At 36.9% G+C, this 19,948-nt stretch overlaps 1 protein-coding gene across 1 annotated transcript in view; it reads right to left on the bottom strand.

Moving 5' to 3' along the window:
- RALYL (RALY RNA binding protein like) overlaps positions 1-19,948 on the bottom strand; it is a gene marked incomplete at its 3' end in the record, with an annotated part of 194,621 nt that overhangs the window by 5,653 nt on the left and 169,020 nt on the right. Inside the window, exons 4-7 of the mRNA XM_082755393.1 lie at positions 13,034-13,081; positions 8,536-8,699; positions 7,782-7,862; positions 1-76 (exon numbers count right to left, since the gene is read on the bottom strand). The exon at positions 1-76 is cut by the window's left edge and continues 38 nt beyond it. Of these exons, the coding sequence (XP_082611519.1) occupies positions 1-76; positions 7,782-7,862; positions 8,536-8,699; positions 13,034-13,081 (369 nt within the window). The remainder of the gene's footprint in view (positions 77-7,781; positions 7,863-8,535; positions 8,700-13,033; positions 13,082-19,948) is intronic.

The raw sequence follows: 19,948 nt of genomic DNA, 5'->3' as shown, positions 1-19,948 counted from the left end.
CTCCCTAGCAAGGAGTCAATTTTTGTTTTGATTTGGGTTAATTCCTTCTTGATTGTTTGCAACTCATCTGATTTCACTGTGGAAAAAGAGCAAAGATGCAACACATGAAATAAACTATATCTGCACACCCCATGAACAAAATATGTTCTTCTTTTTAATTTGTTTTAGTATGAAGTTTACTTCTTCATTTCTCTGACTATTTTTAGAGATTTAACTTTTAAACCTATTATTGTTAGTTAATAATGCTGAATCCTAGGAAATCACAGGATACTTGTAACAAGAGGTTATGTGAGGGGTATTCTCTGTAATAAGCATTTCAGGCAAAACATTTCAATGGCAGCCTTAGTAAATTGAAATAACTTTTACTGAAAAGCAGCCTACAGTGAAAGAATGATTCAAATAAGACTGACCATTAACAGCCTTGCTATTTTGCTGGACTATTTTGTAGTAGTAACAACAATAATAGCAATAATAATAAAAAGATCCCTCACTGAAGCAGTAGGTATTTTTCAACGAGATTGAATGGTAACATAAATGTCATGGAAGCCAGGAATGCATTGTTATGTTCCAGTCAACTTCATTGCATTAGAAGGTATTAAGTATCATTGCTTTAAAATAATCAGTTCTGGATAATTTCTTGTACTTTTTCCAGCTGTAGGTAGCACATGGAAATATTTCTTTTTATGATCCCAGGTAGGGACATGGAGGCAACTCAAGTAGATTAAGAGCTGAAGTTTCCAAATGCATGTTGCAATGCATTATTCCTCATTTCTGGGCATTATTGCACTCCTGTTGTCTAACTTAAGAAGGGGTGTTTTGAAGGTGTTTTGGCTTCAGAAGAAACAGCATTACAGCACTCAGGAATGAGCTTATGCTCAGAAAATAAGTCCTAACAGATCACTTTGTCCCATTGGTGCTTGCATATCATGTTGAAAAGGCCAAGTAGAGAAGACAAAAACCATGCACTAGCAAGGGAGAATAAAGCCATTATAAAGTTCAAGAGCAGCTAACACAACTGTCAGTCTCACAGCTCCTGTAGGAAGAAACTGACCACCATCTTACACTGTGAGGAACTAGCAATGGAAGAGTAGTGATTATCTTTGCTGAAGGAGGATGTGTAGTACTTTTGGGGTTTGTATTTGGAGCAACTGGAGGGTCCTTAGCTAGCCTGGGAAAGGGGATGTTCTGCCATGGATAAGAACTTGTTCTTTTTTTGCATAAAGGGTCTCCTGGCTACATCTTGTCTGATTAGTCCCGTTCATTGACTCTTGGGCATGTATCTCATTGTAGTGTCTCATGTTTATTTTTTATTGGACAGTTAAAATCTGCTGATGAAGTGTGCAGACAAGTTACTGTGTACTTCAGTGGTACTAAATGCCTGCTTCTAAACCAACCTTAATGCAAGTTTGAAGCACATTCACTGAGGTACCAATGTATTTTGTATTATGGTTTGGGTCTTTATGGTTACAAGTCAACTAAAATGACTATGTTGCTATATGCAGTACTGAACTTGCTTAATCATGTGCTTATGTTGAGGATTTGTGTACCTCACAATATCATAGGCTGAAACCTCTGATCTCACATTGAATGAGTATCAGGCCTTAGAGAACAAAGATTAGAAGTAACCTTTGTGATGGATTCCTATATATTATATAGTATTTGAAGGAATAGTTCAGTATACTTATAAAGCAAGACCTTAAAAGTGTTCTCAGAGAAATAATGTGTCACTGTCCAATCCTCCCAGATCTGTAACAAAACACTAAGATTTTGACATATGTTTATTTAGAAGGTTACTGCTTCCATTGGGGGGCTGATATTTGTCCATGCTGGAGTAGCAAAGCTATACAGACTACAAGGTGAAATGATGTGCATCTGTCCAGCAGGGAATGCTAAGTATCCACAGAAGCCCACTAAGAAGACAGCTGGCAACAGATCCCATGTGGCCAAGCTGTTGGGTTAAGAGTTGTTTCCTTTACCTTGATCAGTAGGCTAAAATATCAGAAGTCAGAAGAGACACCACAAGGACTTAATTATATTTGTTACCAGTATACAAAAGCAGAAAACTTTTGTATTTCTGAGTCTGGTGAGGAAACAGGCATATAGGTAGGACTACTGTGCAATTCTGGCCAAACCTGCTGCTTCACAGGGACTTCCCTGAGGTGTTTCAGATATAAATCAGTTTGAGAAGAACTATGCTAGATGCTAGAGGGAACACAGATACAGTAGTGGGTATTCAACAATAAATGAAGATGTTAAAAACTGCAGAGGAGCATTATTGCTACCACTTTTTTTTTTTTTTTTTTTTTTTTTTCCTGTGAGATTCCCCTAATGCCAAAACTATTTGCATAAACTCTGGACACTGAATCTGCAACTTATTGTTTACATTAAATAAGGTTATTAAATAGGAGATTCCATTATACAATGAATCACTTCAAGTTAGTGTTAAAAAAAGACTGAAAGAAAAAAGGGGACAGATTCTCTACGAATCCATACCAAGTTCCAAATGTCCACCCCATTTTCAACCTTACAATGTGGTTGTAGTTATCTGAGTCACTTATCCTCTTAATTTTCTGGGAACTGTGCAAATCCTCAAAATCATTCTCCAAGAGAAATTCCACTCTCAGTTTCTGTAGTAAGCAGAGATTACTAAAGACAAATTGTGAAGAACTTTAAGGTCTGGCTGGACACCAAGTTATCATTAGCCAGCAATGCACCTTTGTGCCAAAGAAGGCCATAAATATCCTTGGATGCACTAGCAGGAATGGTGCCAGCGGGTTGAGGGAGGTGATCCTTCCCCTCTACTCAGCACTGATAAGGCCACATTTGGAGTCCTGTGACCAGTTCTGGGCTCCCCAGTACAAGAGAAAATAAAGAAGAAGGAGCCAGACTTTTCACAGTACTGCTGTACTGACAAAGACCATTGGCACAAATTAAAACACGTGACATTCCCTCTACACAAAACACCCTTTCCTCATCCTTCTTTTAATGTTTGTTTGTTTATTTATTTATTTATTATTTAATATATGTAGTTTGTTAGTTTTGCTGTGGGAATGGTCAGACACCAGCAGAGGTTGTGGAGTCTCCATCCTTGGAGATCATCAAAAATAATCTAGACATGGTCCTGAGCAACCTGCTCTATGTGGCCTGTGGCCCTACTTAAGCAGGGGATTTGGACCAGATGACCTTCAGAGGTCCCTTCCAACCTCAGCTATTCTGTGATTCTGTGTTTCTGTGTCTCTGTGATTCTGTGATAATAGAGTTTGAGAATAATTGTAGAGCCTTTAAGCACAGTGTTACAACACAGCCAAAATCTAAAGACTGTAAATACTGTACCTCAGGTGTCTTGCTTTGAGTATGGACATTATCATTATCCATTAAGCTTTAACTGATTTTCTTTTTTTTTTCAGACTGATCTCATGCAAGAAGTAGGTCATAAACATAAGAACAGAGATGCACATATTTAAAATGTTTGCTCATCTGCTTTTTAGTTAAAGTACAGGAAAATAAAGGAGCTTACATTTGTTTCTATATGAGCATTTAAGCAGTGGTCAGCAGATGACAAAAATGCATGTATTGAAAGGGAAAAATATATCGATGCAATTTCTCAAGCACTGACATCAGAATAGCTAAAAATCTTCAAACAGCTGAAGTAAAATAAACAAAATTTGCTGATGACGTGAAATTGTAAGATATCTATTCAGAGTAAACTGGAATGGAAGAAGGAATCAGGTGAGTTTAAGGAATGCTACAGTAGAAAAAAGATGAAATTCAAAAGCACTGAAAAAAAAAAATCTGCACTTGATTGACTAACAGTGGAACTTTTGCTCCTAACATGAAAAATCAGCAGCTGAAAAAGAGAGTGACAGAATTAACCTTGGGTATAATTGTAATCTCAGGTTGACAGTAGGCTATCATAAGGCACCCATGAAAAAGAAAATGCAATACTAGGATGTGTAAAACAATGTGTTTCTAAAGATTGGAAAATATCAATGCAATTGTGAGAGCTTATTTGGAATATCACATACAGCCTGAAACACTGAGTTCTAGCAGATATGTGGGGAGAAGGCCCATGAAGATGACCATAAGAATGGAAAACCTGTAATGTGACAGAACTTTGTGTCTTTGCCCAAGACATGAAACATGAAAGAAAAATAAAACTTTAAGCTAAGACAGTATTGGCACAGCACATGGATATGAACAAATGAGAAACAAATTTAAGCTGGAAGTGAGAAGAAACAGAAATAGAAAAACCCAACCCCATCTGTCTTTAAGGTGAAGCTTAATTTGTTTGGAAAGGATTAGATTGTGTGTTTTCTTAAAAAAAAACAAGGAAGTTACTTCAGTAACCCTTTCCAGTCCTCTGCTATAAATATGAGTTTTCTAGAATGCATCTTTCATTTAAACATCTTGCACTAAAAGAAACAAGCTGCAACCAGGTCAAAGAGATTTAAAATTGAGGTCAGTTATATTTTTAGAAATTAAAGTATCCCTGTTGAATTACAGCAATATTTGTGAAACTTTTTTTTTCTTTTTTTTTTTTTTTTTTGACATAACAAAAATTGATTCACCCTCAAAGCATGATTCAGTTTTCTTTGGAAAGAAATGTCATATTTTTATCTGAGCTCTTCAAGTTTAATATAAAATGCTTTATCATATGCCTTCAGATTTCATTGAAAAATGGGTTAGTTGATGAAGTTAAGCATAAACTATAAAAGTGAAAATGAATTAATTTTAAGGAGTAATTCAGCACATATTGTAACCTCTTCTGTATCTACTCCTTAATCTCATGCACAAAGGTGATAAAAAAATTGATTATTGTTTTCCTTTTGTTTTCAGGTGCATAAAAAGAAAGTGCATACTCCAAGAGCATCAGTTTCTATGTTGTCAGAAAAAGTGAGCATTTTTTTGAGTGCTAACGCAAAAATAGAAAAAATAACTCATCTGTTGCTTCATACCATTTATGTGAAAAACTACCATGTGTAGTTTGCACACCAGTGTGTTTTACTTTATGAGTTTCTTCTGATAATGTGAAAAGGTTGATTTTTTTTTTTTTCTATTTTTGGAGTTAAAAATAGAAGAAAATGTTGTCAACTAATCCTAGAACAAGCATAGGTTCAAAAATGAAATCAAATCCTCCTAACTTATTTTGTGTTTTGGAAGCAAACTCAGCACACATATTATCCCTTCTTGGTAGAAAAATAATTTACTGCACTGGCAGACATTATTTTTGCAGATGTTCTTATCAGTGAAAAAGGCTTTTTTGGTACTATACTTTTGTAAGGTCTTTGCTGTGTATGGCAACAAACTTCTGTCTTTGGATTGCTGGTTTTCAGAAATAAGTCATTCTAATTCTGCTAATTTCACAGAGGGTTCCACTGTGTTGTGACCTTTACTACTACGTAAATGGCTTCATTTTCTGGATCCAGCTTGAGTGTGGAAAACAGCTATGCCTATGAGATTGCTACTCAAACCTGAAAACTCTATTAAGGCATGCGATCTCATGAGAATTTTGCTATTTGGGGGTGAAATCTTTCAAGCATATGCAACACCATTTTGAAATAGGAATGTGTCATTAAGTTGGATTTGGCCTTGAATGTCATTAAAGCTGAAAAAAAGCTTCCTTTCCACCAACTACATTTATTCTTATCAAAGAGATCCTTTATTTATTTAGCAATAAATTACAATTAAAATCCACATTAGTTCAAGGGGTTTATATTAGCACTGTAGAGTAAGAGGGGAAAAAATAAAACCTGCTTCATTCCACAGTTCAGTATAAAAAACTTTTCCTATAGATAGCATACATTCTCTGCTTTCTAGTTTGAAGCCCCTTAGGGAACAGCTTGGTTATTTCTCTGATAAATGTTTTACAATAAGCTGATTACATTCTTGCCCAAGTCAACAAAATTGTGTTTCTACCCTTAAGATGGTTTGGTTGGACTTGGCAAACAGTGATATAATTCTATGGGGAAATCAAGCATGAAAGTCAGTATGCTGTGAGCCTTACTTTTCTTAAAAACAAAACCAAACCAAAACAAAACAAGAACACAACAAAACAAAATGAAAAAAAAAATGTTTTCAGGTGTAGTGCATGCAAAAATAGTATTTTCTTTCATTTTGTCCAGAAAAATAAATGTTTTCAGCAGTTGTGTTCCAATTGACATTTTAAAGAACTGAGGGTGAACTCATTAGGGGTCAAAATGAAGGCCCATGTTTTTAGTGATGCAACTTGCAGCTCTCCTTTTCGGCCTTTCAGAGCTGGATACAAAGATGATCTTGTCACTTGGAGCTGTAAGACTGACAAAATTCACATAACACCTGCATACACTAAAGGTTACTTTCACTGAGGCACAACACTGCCTGATGAGATCTCCAAACTTGATTGCAATCAACATCTGTCATGTTGCACAGGCAATGTCTGTGAGTTTTCACAGGAAGTAGCTTTGGGTACTCATACTTGCACTAAGGTTGAATCCTGCAGTCTGCAGTAAGCACTACTTGATATAGGCCTATGAAATATTTTCTGAAATACAGGATGAGTAATAAAGCAAATTTGGTGATTATTCTCAGGAGCAGATATCTATGTGTTATTGTAAGATGCTGTGTCACATTCATTACAATGAAAATCTGGATTTCTAGGTGAGATATTTCCGTGGTACCCCTTGAGATACACCAAGGTCTTTGGCTCTCTAGAATTATCCTGTAATTATTCTTGTTCTAGACAACAAGGGGAAAAATATATAAAATTATCTGAAAATAATTCATCTTTGAGAGAAAGTTTGTTCAAAAGGCCCGTTCTTATTAGACCACCCTTTAGTACAAGTAATATGACTAACTTTTCATGTGGATAAAACATTGGTAAAAAGTGAACAAAGGAGTTGTAATGAGTGAATCTGTAACTGTATATACTTACTAAAGCTTTGATTCACTCTGGACTCAAAGTCACCCAAAGACTCAAGGCATGGAAAAGACTAGGAAAATAATTTAAATTTTAGATCTACAAAAGCAAAGATCTTGAGTTTTATGCTTTCATTTAAATTGAAATTAGGAGTCATATTTCCGTATTTGAAGAATGAAAAAGAGTGTAAGTGAACAAGTGGATTTGTTCAAGAAGTGAATGAAAATGATCTAGACATATGTTTGTTCTCCAGAGAACAAAGGAAGTGTTACTACTCACAGACAACCCCTTACGGTGTGAGTGAGCTTCATAATACAACACCTAGATTTATGTGTTCCTGCATGCTAGGTATCAAAGCTCCCACTGTTGGTAACAGACATCTAGCTAGTTCATTCCCTAGAGACTTGTGTGTGATTCAACTGTCAAGACAACAGATCCTCTTTTCCAGAATGTCATCCCTTCCAAGAAGTGGCCTGAGCTCCCTGTTCCCAGTGTACAGAATTATCTTTTTCTCTTATTCTTTCTCTGCTTATCCATTCCTTCCATTCCTTCAGCCACATGCATATTTGTTATACATTTTCTTTCAAGGTCTTCAATATCATCAGTTCATACAACAGAATCAAGAATAGATCCTAGCGGACTCACTAGAGTTCTATTTTCTTTGTTAGATGCTAGTGTGTGAGATTTGGATAGGTTATTCATGCAGAGTATATAATTAGCTCATCTTGATGCCATAATCATCCCCTTTTCAGTAAAGGTGGACTGTTGGTGGATTCACTTTATGCTTGTGTGTAAAACAGTATGATACTTTGCTACTGTTTGGCCAGTTTGGTACTGCAAGTGTCTTATTGAAGTCCCTTCATTCTTTCTAATATCTGATCCCTACCTGATCTTTCTCTTCCTCTTCCAGTGACGCTTCCAAGGGCAGTATCACTCCACATAAGGGGCAGGGGAAGACAGGTGGGTGCTGAAAGATGCACGGAGAGGAAAATGAAGTTCCTGGGAGATACTACAGGGTGGGGAAGTAGGTGAGTATGTAGGAGGGAATACCTGCTGTTCAACAGCTCTTCTAAGGCCAACTCACTAAGAAGGGGTTGAATAACCCCAAATTGCCAATCTTAGTTTGCACTCCCTTGTAGAACAGGCAAATACATTTTGCCTTTTCTACCTTCAAAAGAAACACTGGCAAAAAAAGTAAAACCCAACCTCCCTTCCTCCCCTGCCCAAGGCCACCCTCCACACTTCTCATATGAGTGGAAACAACCCTCATGTCTCAACAGAAAGCAGAGTGCCTTGGTTTGTCTATAACAAGATTATTAGCTTTGCTTTATGATCATCTGTTCACAAGACTTCATGGTGCATAAACAGTCAAGATTATAGGAGATTTTAAACAGGCTTCTTCTGAGGCCAAGTAAACAAGTCTAAAGGTCATGTTTTTGACAGGATTTCCTTCAAAAGTTACACCAATGTTTTCTTTGACTTGCAGGAAAGGTGAAACACCTTTGGTAACTAAACAAGTTTTTCATGCTAAATGCTGAGGCTAATAAATAACTACTAAAGTGCTATATATTGGAAGGTGTCTGCTTGCAGAAATTAATATGATCACCGTGTCAATAAAACCCAACTGATGAACAACTCACATTTGGATCCTGAGGAAGAAGCCCCACTTGAGGTGGATCGTGATGTTCCTTTCATGGAGAAAACCCCTTTGCCTCTGCGAGTTGTTGTCACAGCCACACGAGGACGCTTCAGTGGTATCACTGCACGGGGTGGGGGAGGGACACGGCCATGATAGTCAAACAACCTAGAAAAGATGAAGTCATCTGGACTCCATAAAACCTTCTGTGGTTTCATGTCATGGAAGCCTTGTCAATTAAATTTTCTTATTATCTTTGAGAAAATTACCTTTTAAGATCATAATCACTTTATATCACAGTCAAACTAGATTTAAAGGACTTATGAACATTAAGTGCCATATTCATATTTTAGTCACAGCCCAGTGCATAGCTCTGATTTTGCATCATTTAAATGAAGGGTGCTGTATGGGACTCTGTTATTTACCCTATAGAAAGTCCATAACCTGCTTTCCACAGGTCCAAAACATTTAATCACGCACAACTAACAGCAGCACATTTTGTTGTAGCGACATTTCAGCTTCTGGCTGAATATATGCATGGCTTGGATTTTACTTTTCTATCTATCTGCTGTCCTTACAGATTGCAAAATAAATGAACTTTTTGGAAGTTGACCATAACCATAGAGAAATATCCTGCGGTTGCTAGTGAGGTTGCTATCCTGAGGTTGCTAGTATATCCATTAGAATTGACAGAAATGAAGGCCCATCATCTTCTCTTTATTGAATAATGAATTGATCTAGAATCACTGAAATACTAAAGCACAGCTAATAATAATAAAAAAGTTAGTTTTGTTCAAACCAAAACCACTGTAGTAAGTATGTATTTAGAGAATTGCCACTACAGTCACTAGAAGATGCTCTATAACCAACATCAACTAGTACTCCCAAGCAGAACGGGAACCCAATCCTGAAAACACAGTTATCAACAGCTGTTGATTAATCTGCACAGAAGAAAACAAAGGCAAGAGAAAAAGCAATTAAATCTACAGATTTGTTTAGAACATGAAATATGAGCACAAATCAGGAGAAGAAAGTCAGAACATGAAGGTTTACAGTTCTGAAACTACAGTAGAGGGACAAGCAATATTCTCAGGAAATATCTTGTTTCCTATTCACAGATTTATAACTGCATGTTTAATATTAACATTTCTAAACACTGTCCCCCTGCTGGGTGGATAGATACAATAGAAACATATTTGAAAACAGACACATAAGAAACAGTAATTCTGTAAACTGTCTAATAGCATATGGACCAGGAAGTAAAATCAAGTCTTCTAGCCCTTTTTTGGTGAAGTAAACACCTACTGCTTAAATCCTGGGAACCTTTCAGTAGTCTGTATCGTAATCCTGCAGGCAGTACAAAATCTCTTCTTTCACATAGCTACTTACAACATGTCATGAAGGTCATGTCTCTCCCATTGAGCTTGAGTTTCATGGCCTTGAATATTCTGACTAAATAAGCAGTTTCTAGCTATTGTGAGCATAATTAAACAATTCTGTTTGAATATGAACATGTTTTTAAATTTTTTTTTTGCAGAACTATTATGGTTTGTTGTCACTCGTATTGTTTATTATATTGGATCATCTGCAGGTTGGTCACAGTCTCCTGTTTGACATGAACGGAACAAAATATTTTGGAAGAAATGTAAGTTATCATGCAATAAATCATTATGCAATTATTTGTCCAAATATGATTTTCTTTCTATCTTTCAGTAGTTCATGTTTAGATAATGCAATGAAATTAAAAAATGTTTCCTGTTTGAAATGTGAAAAAGGACTGTTATCTAGTATTACTATTTTAACTTTTATTTTGAAATTATGCAAAGCTTTTGGTCTTGGTATTTTGTTGCGTGAAGTTCTATATATTTCAATTATATGCTCTCTTTATAAAGATCCTTTTATCAGTTTTGAAGTACACTGCCTGCTCTTGTGCTTGTAATATGAGAAAAGATTAACAGAAATGCTCATTTCTGGATGGGAAGCATGCCTACAGGAAACATGGGGAGGGACTCTTTATCAGAGAGTGTAGTGATAGGACAGGGTATAACAGTTTTAAATTTAAAAAGTGTAAGTTTAGATTCATTGTGGATGCCCCCTCCCTGGAATTGTTAAAGGCCATGTTGGACAGGGCTTTGAGTTACCAGGAAATGTTTCTACCAATGGCTAGGGGGTTGGAACTAGAGGCTTTTTAATGGCCCTTCTGACCCAAACCACTCATTCTGTTATTCTGTGACTCAGTTCAAAAATTATACTTTGTCCCAATAATCACTGATATGCATACAAAATGCCTGTTCTCCCCCCACCTTCTAAATTGTGCAGTCCGGATCTTCACAGAATCACAGAATTTTCTAGGTTGGAAGAGACCTCAAGATCATCGAGTCCAACCTCTGACCTAACGCTAACAATCCCCACTAAACCATATCCCTAAGCTCTACGTCTAAACGTCTTTTAAAGACGTCCAGGGATGGTGACTCCACCACTTCCCTGGGCAGCCTGTTCCAGTGTCCAACAACCCTTTCGGTAAAGAAGTTCTTCCTAACATCTAACCTAAAACTCCCCTGGCTCAACTTAAGCCCATTCCCCCTTGTCCTGTCACCAGGCACGTGGGAGAACAGGCCAACCCCCACCTCGCTACAGCCTCCTTTAAGGTATCTGTAGAGAGCAATAAGGTCGCTCCTGAACCTCCTCTTCTCCAGGCTGAACAAGCCCAGCTCCCTCAGCCGCTCCTCGTAGGACTTGTTCTCCAGGCCCCCCACCAGCTTTGTTGCCCTTCTCTGCACCCGCTCAAGCACCTCCATGTCCTTCTTGTAGCGAGGGGCCCAAAACTGAACACAGTACTCGAGGTGCGGCCTCACCAGAGCTGAGTACAGGGGGACGATCACCTCCCTAGCCCTGCTGGTCACACTGTTCCTGATACAAGCCAGGATGCCGTTGGCCTTCTTGGCCACCTGAGCACACTGCTGGCTCATATTCAGCCGACTATCCACCATCACTCCCAGGTCCTTCTCTGCCTGGCAGCTCTCCAACCATTCCTCTCCCAGCCTGTAGCTCTGCTTGGGGTTATTGCGCCCCAGGTGCAGGACCCGGCACTTGGCCTTGTTGAACTTCATGCAGTTGACCTCAGCCCATCGGTGCAGCCTATCCAGATCCTCCTGCAGAGCTTTCCTACCCTCAAGCAGATCGACACACGCACCTAACTTGGTGTCATCTGCGAACTTACTGAGGGTGCACTCGATGCCCTCATCCAGATCATCGATGAAGATATTAAAGAGGAATCTTGTCTGTCTTCATACAGATTTTATTTCACAACAGTAACCAGGTTTGCCACCCTTTTCTGACCTGAAATACCTGGAAATCCACTGCCAAAATTCAGAGAAGTAACCTTGGAGAAAGGAAAAACGAGCCTGTGGAAGTTAACTTTTGGGAGAGGAGCTACTCCTACAGTCAATGCTGGACTCAGCAGGATTAAATCGCTTTTACTCCATGATTGCTTTTACCCTGTGTGTAAAAAAAAATAACAGCTCACTCCATTTAGCTCTGTCCAAGGTGAACATAGCTATTTATACAAGAAAATGAATCAAGTGGCTTGAATTAAAATAAATTCCAGGAAAACAAACAAAAATATTGTTTCTGTACTTTTTCTACCATGTTTCTAAGGAGAAAGGTACATATCACATGACAACTTAATTTTGTGTAAAGGGTGTAAACCTTTAATCTGCTGTTGTCTGCTACTACATGCAAAAGAAATCTCAGATTTCAGGTTGGTGGAGCAATGTTGTGTTGTCCTCCGACTCATTCGGCCTATGCTAATCCAGGCTACTGTAATGCAGAGATACAAGATTGCTGGATCAGGAGTTGGTTATCTGTGGCCATGCATGTTAAACCTTTGTTTTGGTGATTCTGCTATATCTGAATGAATACCTTAATATTTCCAAAATTCTGAGCTAGGCTGTATGAACACACTCAAAGCACAAGACTCCAAATGCTCAGGTATCCACACTCCTTTTCCTCCTGTGGAAATATACATGTTGTTCAACTTGTGGTTTGACTACCCTCAAGGTCCTTCTAGACTTGTAAACACTCTTGGATGATGCTTGAAAAAACACATATTTCAGGACACAGTCTACAGCTTTTCATACACATGGATGAAAGAAAAAGACACGAGCATCAACACTGACAAATTTTACAGCTGTTATATGCTCCAGAGAAAATAAGCCTGGAAGAATTCTGTAGGAAGAAACACTAAGCAATCAAGCTACCATTAAATTTTTTTCAGCACAGAAAATGCCCCAGAATCTCTCAGAGAAAGCTAATACCAAAATAACTGTTTAATGAGCAGACTTTGGGTGGTAATCTTCTCTGTTTGTGACATATTCAGATAATACTCTTTTGATACACAATAGAAATGATGAAATGAATAATCTGTAAAATCAAAACAGACCTACCTAACTAAATGACATTATAAAAATATTCAAAATATACAAAAATACAACCACACATACCGATTGTAGAAATCATCTCTGTAGTAATCATAATCAAAGACATAACCCCTGTGGAAAAACACAGAAAAACAAGAATGGACTGACTTATAGAAAAATATTCATTGGTTAAAACATTTGTTGTAATGTTGGCCTAATCTCACATTCCAAGTTATTTTTCAAAGTCCTTTCACTTTTCCTCAACCAAACACTGCATTATGTTTGCCAGTGCTGTGGTCTATGTAGTAGATTTGGAAATGTGAAGTCTGGGGCAAGCAGAACAGTGAAAACATTTGACAGAACATATAGAAAGGATTTAACACAGTACAAAGCTCTGTAATTAGAGGATCATTATAGTGTAATTTTCTGGGTGATCAAATGAAGCGAGCACTCTAATACTGACGCCCTCTTTTTTGCTGGCTAATAATTAGTCAGCCCGGCTAATAAACAATCATAAACAATGAATTTGATTCATTAAAACCATTAAAATGGTTGGACTACCGATCCTTGAGCGCACCAAATCTTTATCTTTGAATACTTCAACAATTATAAAAAAAAAAAAAAGGAAAAAAGTTAGGAAAATGCAAGCAAAAAATATTAGTGACACCTTTCCTCATGTTCAGAAGGGAATACATATACCACTCTGAGTAAAAAAGGCACCTTCAAGGTAAACAGGTATAGGTAGGAAATTGGAAAGGTACAGAGGAAAACTTTTTTTTTTTTTTTATTGTCAGTTGCAAAGTCAATCCTGCATTGTTCTTCCTATGTTTCATTATCTACTTTCTCCCTTTATGGTAAAGAAATAGCAATGAAGTCTATCTCACACAACCAAAACGAGAATTAAAAATAAATGGTCTGCACTGAAAAATCACAAGGGATTTGTACTTTGCCTGATTAAGGAGTAGGAACAGAAACCATGTTTTTCACTTGCTTAAGACAATTATGAATATTAAGGCATGAGAGGCATGAAGAAAGAAAATATCACAAAAAAAGACAAAATTTAAATAAGAAAGCAGAATGGTAAAAAGGAGAGAGGAAGGAAGGACAAAGCAGAGAGGAAAACATTAACTGAAAATAAAGGGAGATGAATGGTGGTAGCTACATATTAAAAAAATATGTCTTCAAACTGAATGGACTTCTGCTTTATTTCTGCTCTTCAATATTGAAGAAGATTTCTTCAACTTTTTTTTTCTTTTTTTTTCTTTAGTGCACAATTTAAAGTATAGGTCAAGAATTCTGAAGTTCTTTAGGTTTATTTTCCCTCAAAACATAAAGTTTCTTTCCCCTTTTATTCCCTTTGCTATGTCTCAGAGGCTGATTGCTTAACAAGGGAAAAAAAAAAAAAAAGTTTTCAGGCTTAAATTACCTCAGTTACTATTTCACCTTGGGGTTGACTTGTCTGAAACTCAAAAAAACACCCACCAAAGGAGCAAAATGTGAGGGGCAATTTCCACCTCTGCCTTGGATGCACGTGCCCAAGCCTCTAACTTCATGCCTCTAAGTTGTGCTGTCTACCCACATAATGCTCAGCCAGCACTGAAGATCATCACACTCATCAGATGAGAAGCTGACTGTTGTCCTGTCAGTAAATTATTTGAGAAAGAAAAACCTTACATGCATTTTACATGAAATACTCACTAAATAAAACAGTCTTGGGAAACTAGAACATAGAAGAAGGTAAGCTGAATGTGGTGAAGAAACCAAAATAACATTAAATAATAGTTTTTAGTTTTTGTATAACAATCACATTTCTGTATTTTACCTTAAAACAACTGTAGCAAAATTTTCCCTAAACTATGCAACATTTACTATTTTGTCTTTCACTCCACAGCCTGTGCACATGGAACTAAGAGGTAGTAAAGCTATGATTTTATTTATGTCTATTCAGTTTGCTAATGTTTTTTTGTAGCTGCAATTCTTGTACTTAATATTCCGTTTGTATTTTTAAGTAGAAGAGGACAGACATTTTGAAGGAAAAAGATTAATTTTAAAAGGCATGTCACATGAAACCTTTCACCTGGAGTGACATTAATTTTATTTGCATAAAGATGAAATAAATTCAAATTTTCAAGGTTAAAGACCATGAAGCCAATGAACAATAATTCTCTCTTACCAACTGATGTAAGGCTGAAGGGCAGCTATACTTTTCTGTGGAAACTCAGCCCTGGGCTGTAAGACAGAATAAGGCTGGCCTTTCACTTGGTGTTCATAGTATTACATTTTTCATATGCAAAATGCCATGACAGAGAAGTTTCAAAGTCTCCCATACCTGGAAAGTGTGGCATTCGAGGGACATGGCAGGGTGGGAGGTCTCAGGCAGAGATCTAAGTGGGCTAGGAAATGTGAATAAGCTTGAGAGAGGGTTGAGTGATTGGGGAAAGTTCACAGATGAAAGTAGATAGATAGTGGAAATTTTGGATGCTGTTGTCTGGGTATTTTCATTAGGGAAGATGCAGGAAGGAGTTTCTGGTATGGTAACCAAATGTTTTTCTCCTTTCTTACCTCCTCCTCACACTCTGCCCTTGAGGAGATCCTGTCACTCAGTATTCCTCATGTACAGTATTTTTATATTGAAAAATGTGGCTTAGCACATTTTATTTTTTAATTTAGTGTAAAATCTGAAATAATACTTCTCTTTTGACAGAAGAAGTTTTGCACATCAATCAGCCCCTAAGAATTCTGTTCCTTTGTCCTGTTCCCTGTTCAGGTAACTTCTGCCTTGAAAATCAACCCCTTTATGTTCTTTCAGCTTTACCAGTGACAATTTCAACTCATCATTCTCCAAATGGCCTAATGTTATCTGTGGGAACAGAAAAAAAGTAGCACTTTTTGGAATCTGATTATCACATGGCAAAGTAATCCATGATTTTTTGTAAACTCTCATGGGTTGCCTATATGCATTGCCTTCTAAAAATATTTCATTGCTTCACAAGCATCTGATACTGTTATTATATTTGCCAAGAGACATGTTGCTTATTAACATTCATTGTGTGATAAAAACTTTTAAAGGCTGCAACAAATGTGGAAGAGGAGGGTTACGATTATGTTTTTATTTTTCATATGGAGAAACCCCAGCAGTTTTCATTAAGTGTTTTACAGGAGAAGCTATATAAATGACTGTAATAGAGATGTTGCCTCTAACTTTAAAGTTAAGCTACTTTGCATTTTTGCATGGTTTATTTCAGTAGCATCTATTGCCACTAAGATAAGAAGTAACTGTAGGTTTTCTGAATGTTGCATGGCAATAAATCTCTGAAATGAGCATACCCATGTCTTCAGCTGCAGCAAATATTATCCAATTTGTTTATCCTATTAATCTTTCTGCCAAAAAATTAGTGACCCTGTGACTGGAATAAGAAATTCAAACATACAGTGACTTATAACAATGTGACTTGCTAACCCACTTAACAGGCTAACAGGTGTTGGTTTCATTCCTTTTCTAGTCTAAGCTTATTGTAAGAGAAATCTTTTTCACAATTCAAGGAGTCCTTGTTGATTAAATTCCATGTCCCACAATATGGGTGTGGGGACTCTAGAAGGAGGTGGGAAGGGATTTTCTGCTTTCTCCACAGGTCACTCAGGATCTCTTTGCATTGACAAAAAACATTTCTGTGTGGAAATGTTGTTCATATGGACCAGGAAAGATCCAGTTATGCACACAAAGTGACTCCTTATCTGGGACCACTGGCAAAGTTGTGGCACCAGCTTCTTCAGCCTCAAGGTCAGGATAGAAGATGTGAATGAACTACTGTGAGCTTTCAAGAGAGGAAAGGGCTCACTTCTTTCTTTCACCTCTTAAAGAAAGGTGGCCGAATTGCTCATGGACATAAGACATTTATTCTTCTATGCTGTCTATTAAAATAATGGAAGGAGAATAGCATTGTAGAACCTTTATCTGTAAGCGCTGGTCCTTATGGAATAAGAATGATAAAGGAGGGTAGGTCTAAAGCTTTGGAAAATCTTGTTGTGGATCCTTGATTATACCCATGGTCTGGATCTGTTTTTCCCTCTCTAAAACTTTACCTGCAGAAGTAGAGTAAAACTTTACTGCACAGCAATACAGTAGCAGTGTTAACTGGGATTAAGTGTCCTTTGCTTTGACTGCTGGGTTAACAGCCCATGGATACAAGACGTCATGTGAAACTGTTAGGGGTCTGGGGTTTTATGAAGGCAACTCCTAGTGCTCTTCATTCTGAAGCAGTTGTCTTGCACGTGTACTGTAAAGGTTGCGAGCCACAGGCAAAGAAAAGAACCCCAAATGGATGACCTAGAAGAAATAAATCTCCTGATTTTCAAATCAACATCAATGTCCTTTTAACTTTTTTATTTTTTATTTTTAAGTTGAATGACAATGCTTCACTTGTAATGATATGATGAAGAAATTACACTGTGAAAGCAAGTAGTACATCTCTCTATGTACAGCTGTAATTATTTGCACTTATGTATGCCAAGGGACAGACATAAGCTTTGGTCAGTGCTGTGGTATAAAAAATGAAGCAGAAAATTAGCACAGATAATCATGGGCACTGAGATCAAGGTGACTGCAGGGCTTTTAACCTCTTGAGAGTTATTCCTTAGCAACCCACCAACCTTTGTTATGGAGGCTGCAGGAAATCACTCGTGCAGTGTGGAATACCAAACACTCAGCAAGTCAGAAGCAGAGAAAGGTTTAAACGAGCCTGTGAACTGGTGGAGTCAGCAGTTTCATAATGATGCTGTAAACAGGCAGATTACTTACTCACAAACATATGCCACCTCTGCAGCTTTAGCAGCAGACCTGTGTGCATGCTGCTACTATTAAGGCAGAAGACAGTAAGACATCCTAATGCTCACACTGAGGCTAGGAAAACTTATCAATAAAATGTGTTTCTGTTAAGCAAAAGTCATAGTTGCTTTTTCTGACCCAGTATCAACAAGACAATCTTGTACAAATTGTCCCTTTTAGCTTCATCTCACTTAACTATTAGCCTGCTTTAAATTCAGTGTGCCTGAAGAATAAAGCATTACCCAAAGACCAGATTTTCAGAGCTATAATGCTGTATACATTCAACTGTCCTATACACACCTCTAGTTGCATATGTCAGTTAGGTAAATGCAAAATTAGACTTTTGCACCTCTGAAATAAACTTCTAGATGTTATGTCTTTATTTGATGATATCGTATATTGAAAATATATTGTCACAATGTAGCTTTTCTTGCATTCTTTGTTGTATGCCCATTGGTAGATGTTTACAAAATAACAGCCACACCCTGTTTTAATTTACTTTGCTCCCAGCACTAGTTAGTGTAACTAACTGCAGTGAAGTTATTCTGATTTTAGAAGAGTTAATGCAGAACAGCAGAAAGAGCTTATGCTATTTTCATGGCAACAAGGTATTTTGTCTTGCATGTGAGTCACCCTTAGCTAATATCACTTTTTCTTTCCACAGGTACAGAGATGTATTTCTAAATCATAAATGTTGACAAACCAGGCATAATGTATCTTAATTCAATTGACAGTACTATCACCATTTATACTGTCAATTGCTTCTCTGTTGTCAGGGCTGGATAAAAATATTAAATACAAAAGCAATATTCCTTCAATCAAATTCTTTTTAGGAGACTTATATCAATGTAATAGTTGAATCTAGTATTCCAGGCACTTGTAAAATCATTTCTCTTGTCATGTAAAAAGAGTGCTAGAAATTGCTCCTGTTGAGTGCAAAAGAGAATCAGTCTAAGCTGGCATGATATTAAAAAAAAAAAAAAAGGAAAAAAAAAAAAGGTTGAAGAGAGCATAACTAGATGATTTGGGGAATAAGCAATGGGAGATGGAAAGTTTTCCTGTTAGAAAATCAGTCAGACTGCAATGACTTCAATGAGCTATTGAAAAAAAATAGCAGAGATTTCAGGCCACTTTTCAGTGGATGGTTACCCATATTCCCCAAATAATTTAATTGATGCTAATTAACCTGTTAATTGATTAACTTACTACATTTCCAAAGCTAGGGGAATGTGTGGGCTGAATCCCACCTTTAATTTATAAATAATCCAATCTTAATTTTAGTTAAGGGTGAAAATGCTGGTAGAATTGAAAGGGCATTTTGTTTTGCAGTTTAGGCTGTATATTCTGCAGAGAAAGACAATAGTCTCCAGAGTCTGCTTGTTGCTAACAAATTTTTTCAGTGATTCCTTCAGCTTTTTAGGTTTTTAGGTTTAATTCTTTTAGATTTACAGGAAAAAAAAAAAAAAAAAAAAAAAAAAGAGGAAGCCAGACAAGGATAAGTCATTACAGAAAAGTATTTTACATTCATTTCCATATTGCAGTTATGATGGCAAATAGGTAAGGTTAAAAACAACAACAACAAAAACACCTTAACGCCTAAATAGTTGTCCCAAAATGCCAAATAATTAGATATAACCTACTATTTGCATATTTCAATTACAGATCAATCTTCATAATAATTTTGTAAAGTTAATGAAATATTATTCTTATTCTGTGTGTCCACTCAATTAATAAGTGCAAGATAGTATCCGTTTTCTTTTGTTTTTACTTTGGATTTTTTGTTTATTTATTTACTTTTCTGAGGTGGGAAGGTGTTGAATCAGATATTAAAAAGTACAGAAAGGAATATAGTACTGTAAATGGAGATTATTATTATTATTATTTTATTTTCTGTAAAACTGAAAAGCTGTTGGGAAATCTTAGTCCAAAGTGGTACATTTTTCCCAGGCCAGACTTGTGTACATAAAGTAGTTTGGCTAACACACAGTACGTCATTTCCTGTACTCATCAAAGTATCATTCTGGAGGCACTAGGCAGAATTTATCTGCAATATGATTAGGCTGTATTTTTTTCATCTTCAGTACTTCCTTTCTTTATGCTTGTCCTCTCTCCCCCAAACTATTTTCCCAATGAAATGTATTTTGGGGAAATTTCTGAACTTACTCTCCAACCTG

The sequence above is a fragment of the Aythya marila genome (assembly GCF_965140915.1).
Source record: "Aythya marila genome assembly, chromosome: 2".
NCBI lineage: Eukaryota > Metazoa > Chordata > Aves > Anseriformes > Anatidae > Aythya > Aythya marila.
The sequence above is the reverse complement of the archived record's forward strand: the minus strand, read 5'-3'. Positions and strand labels throughout refer to the sequence as shown.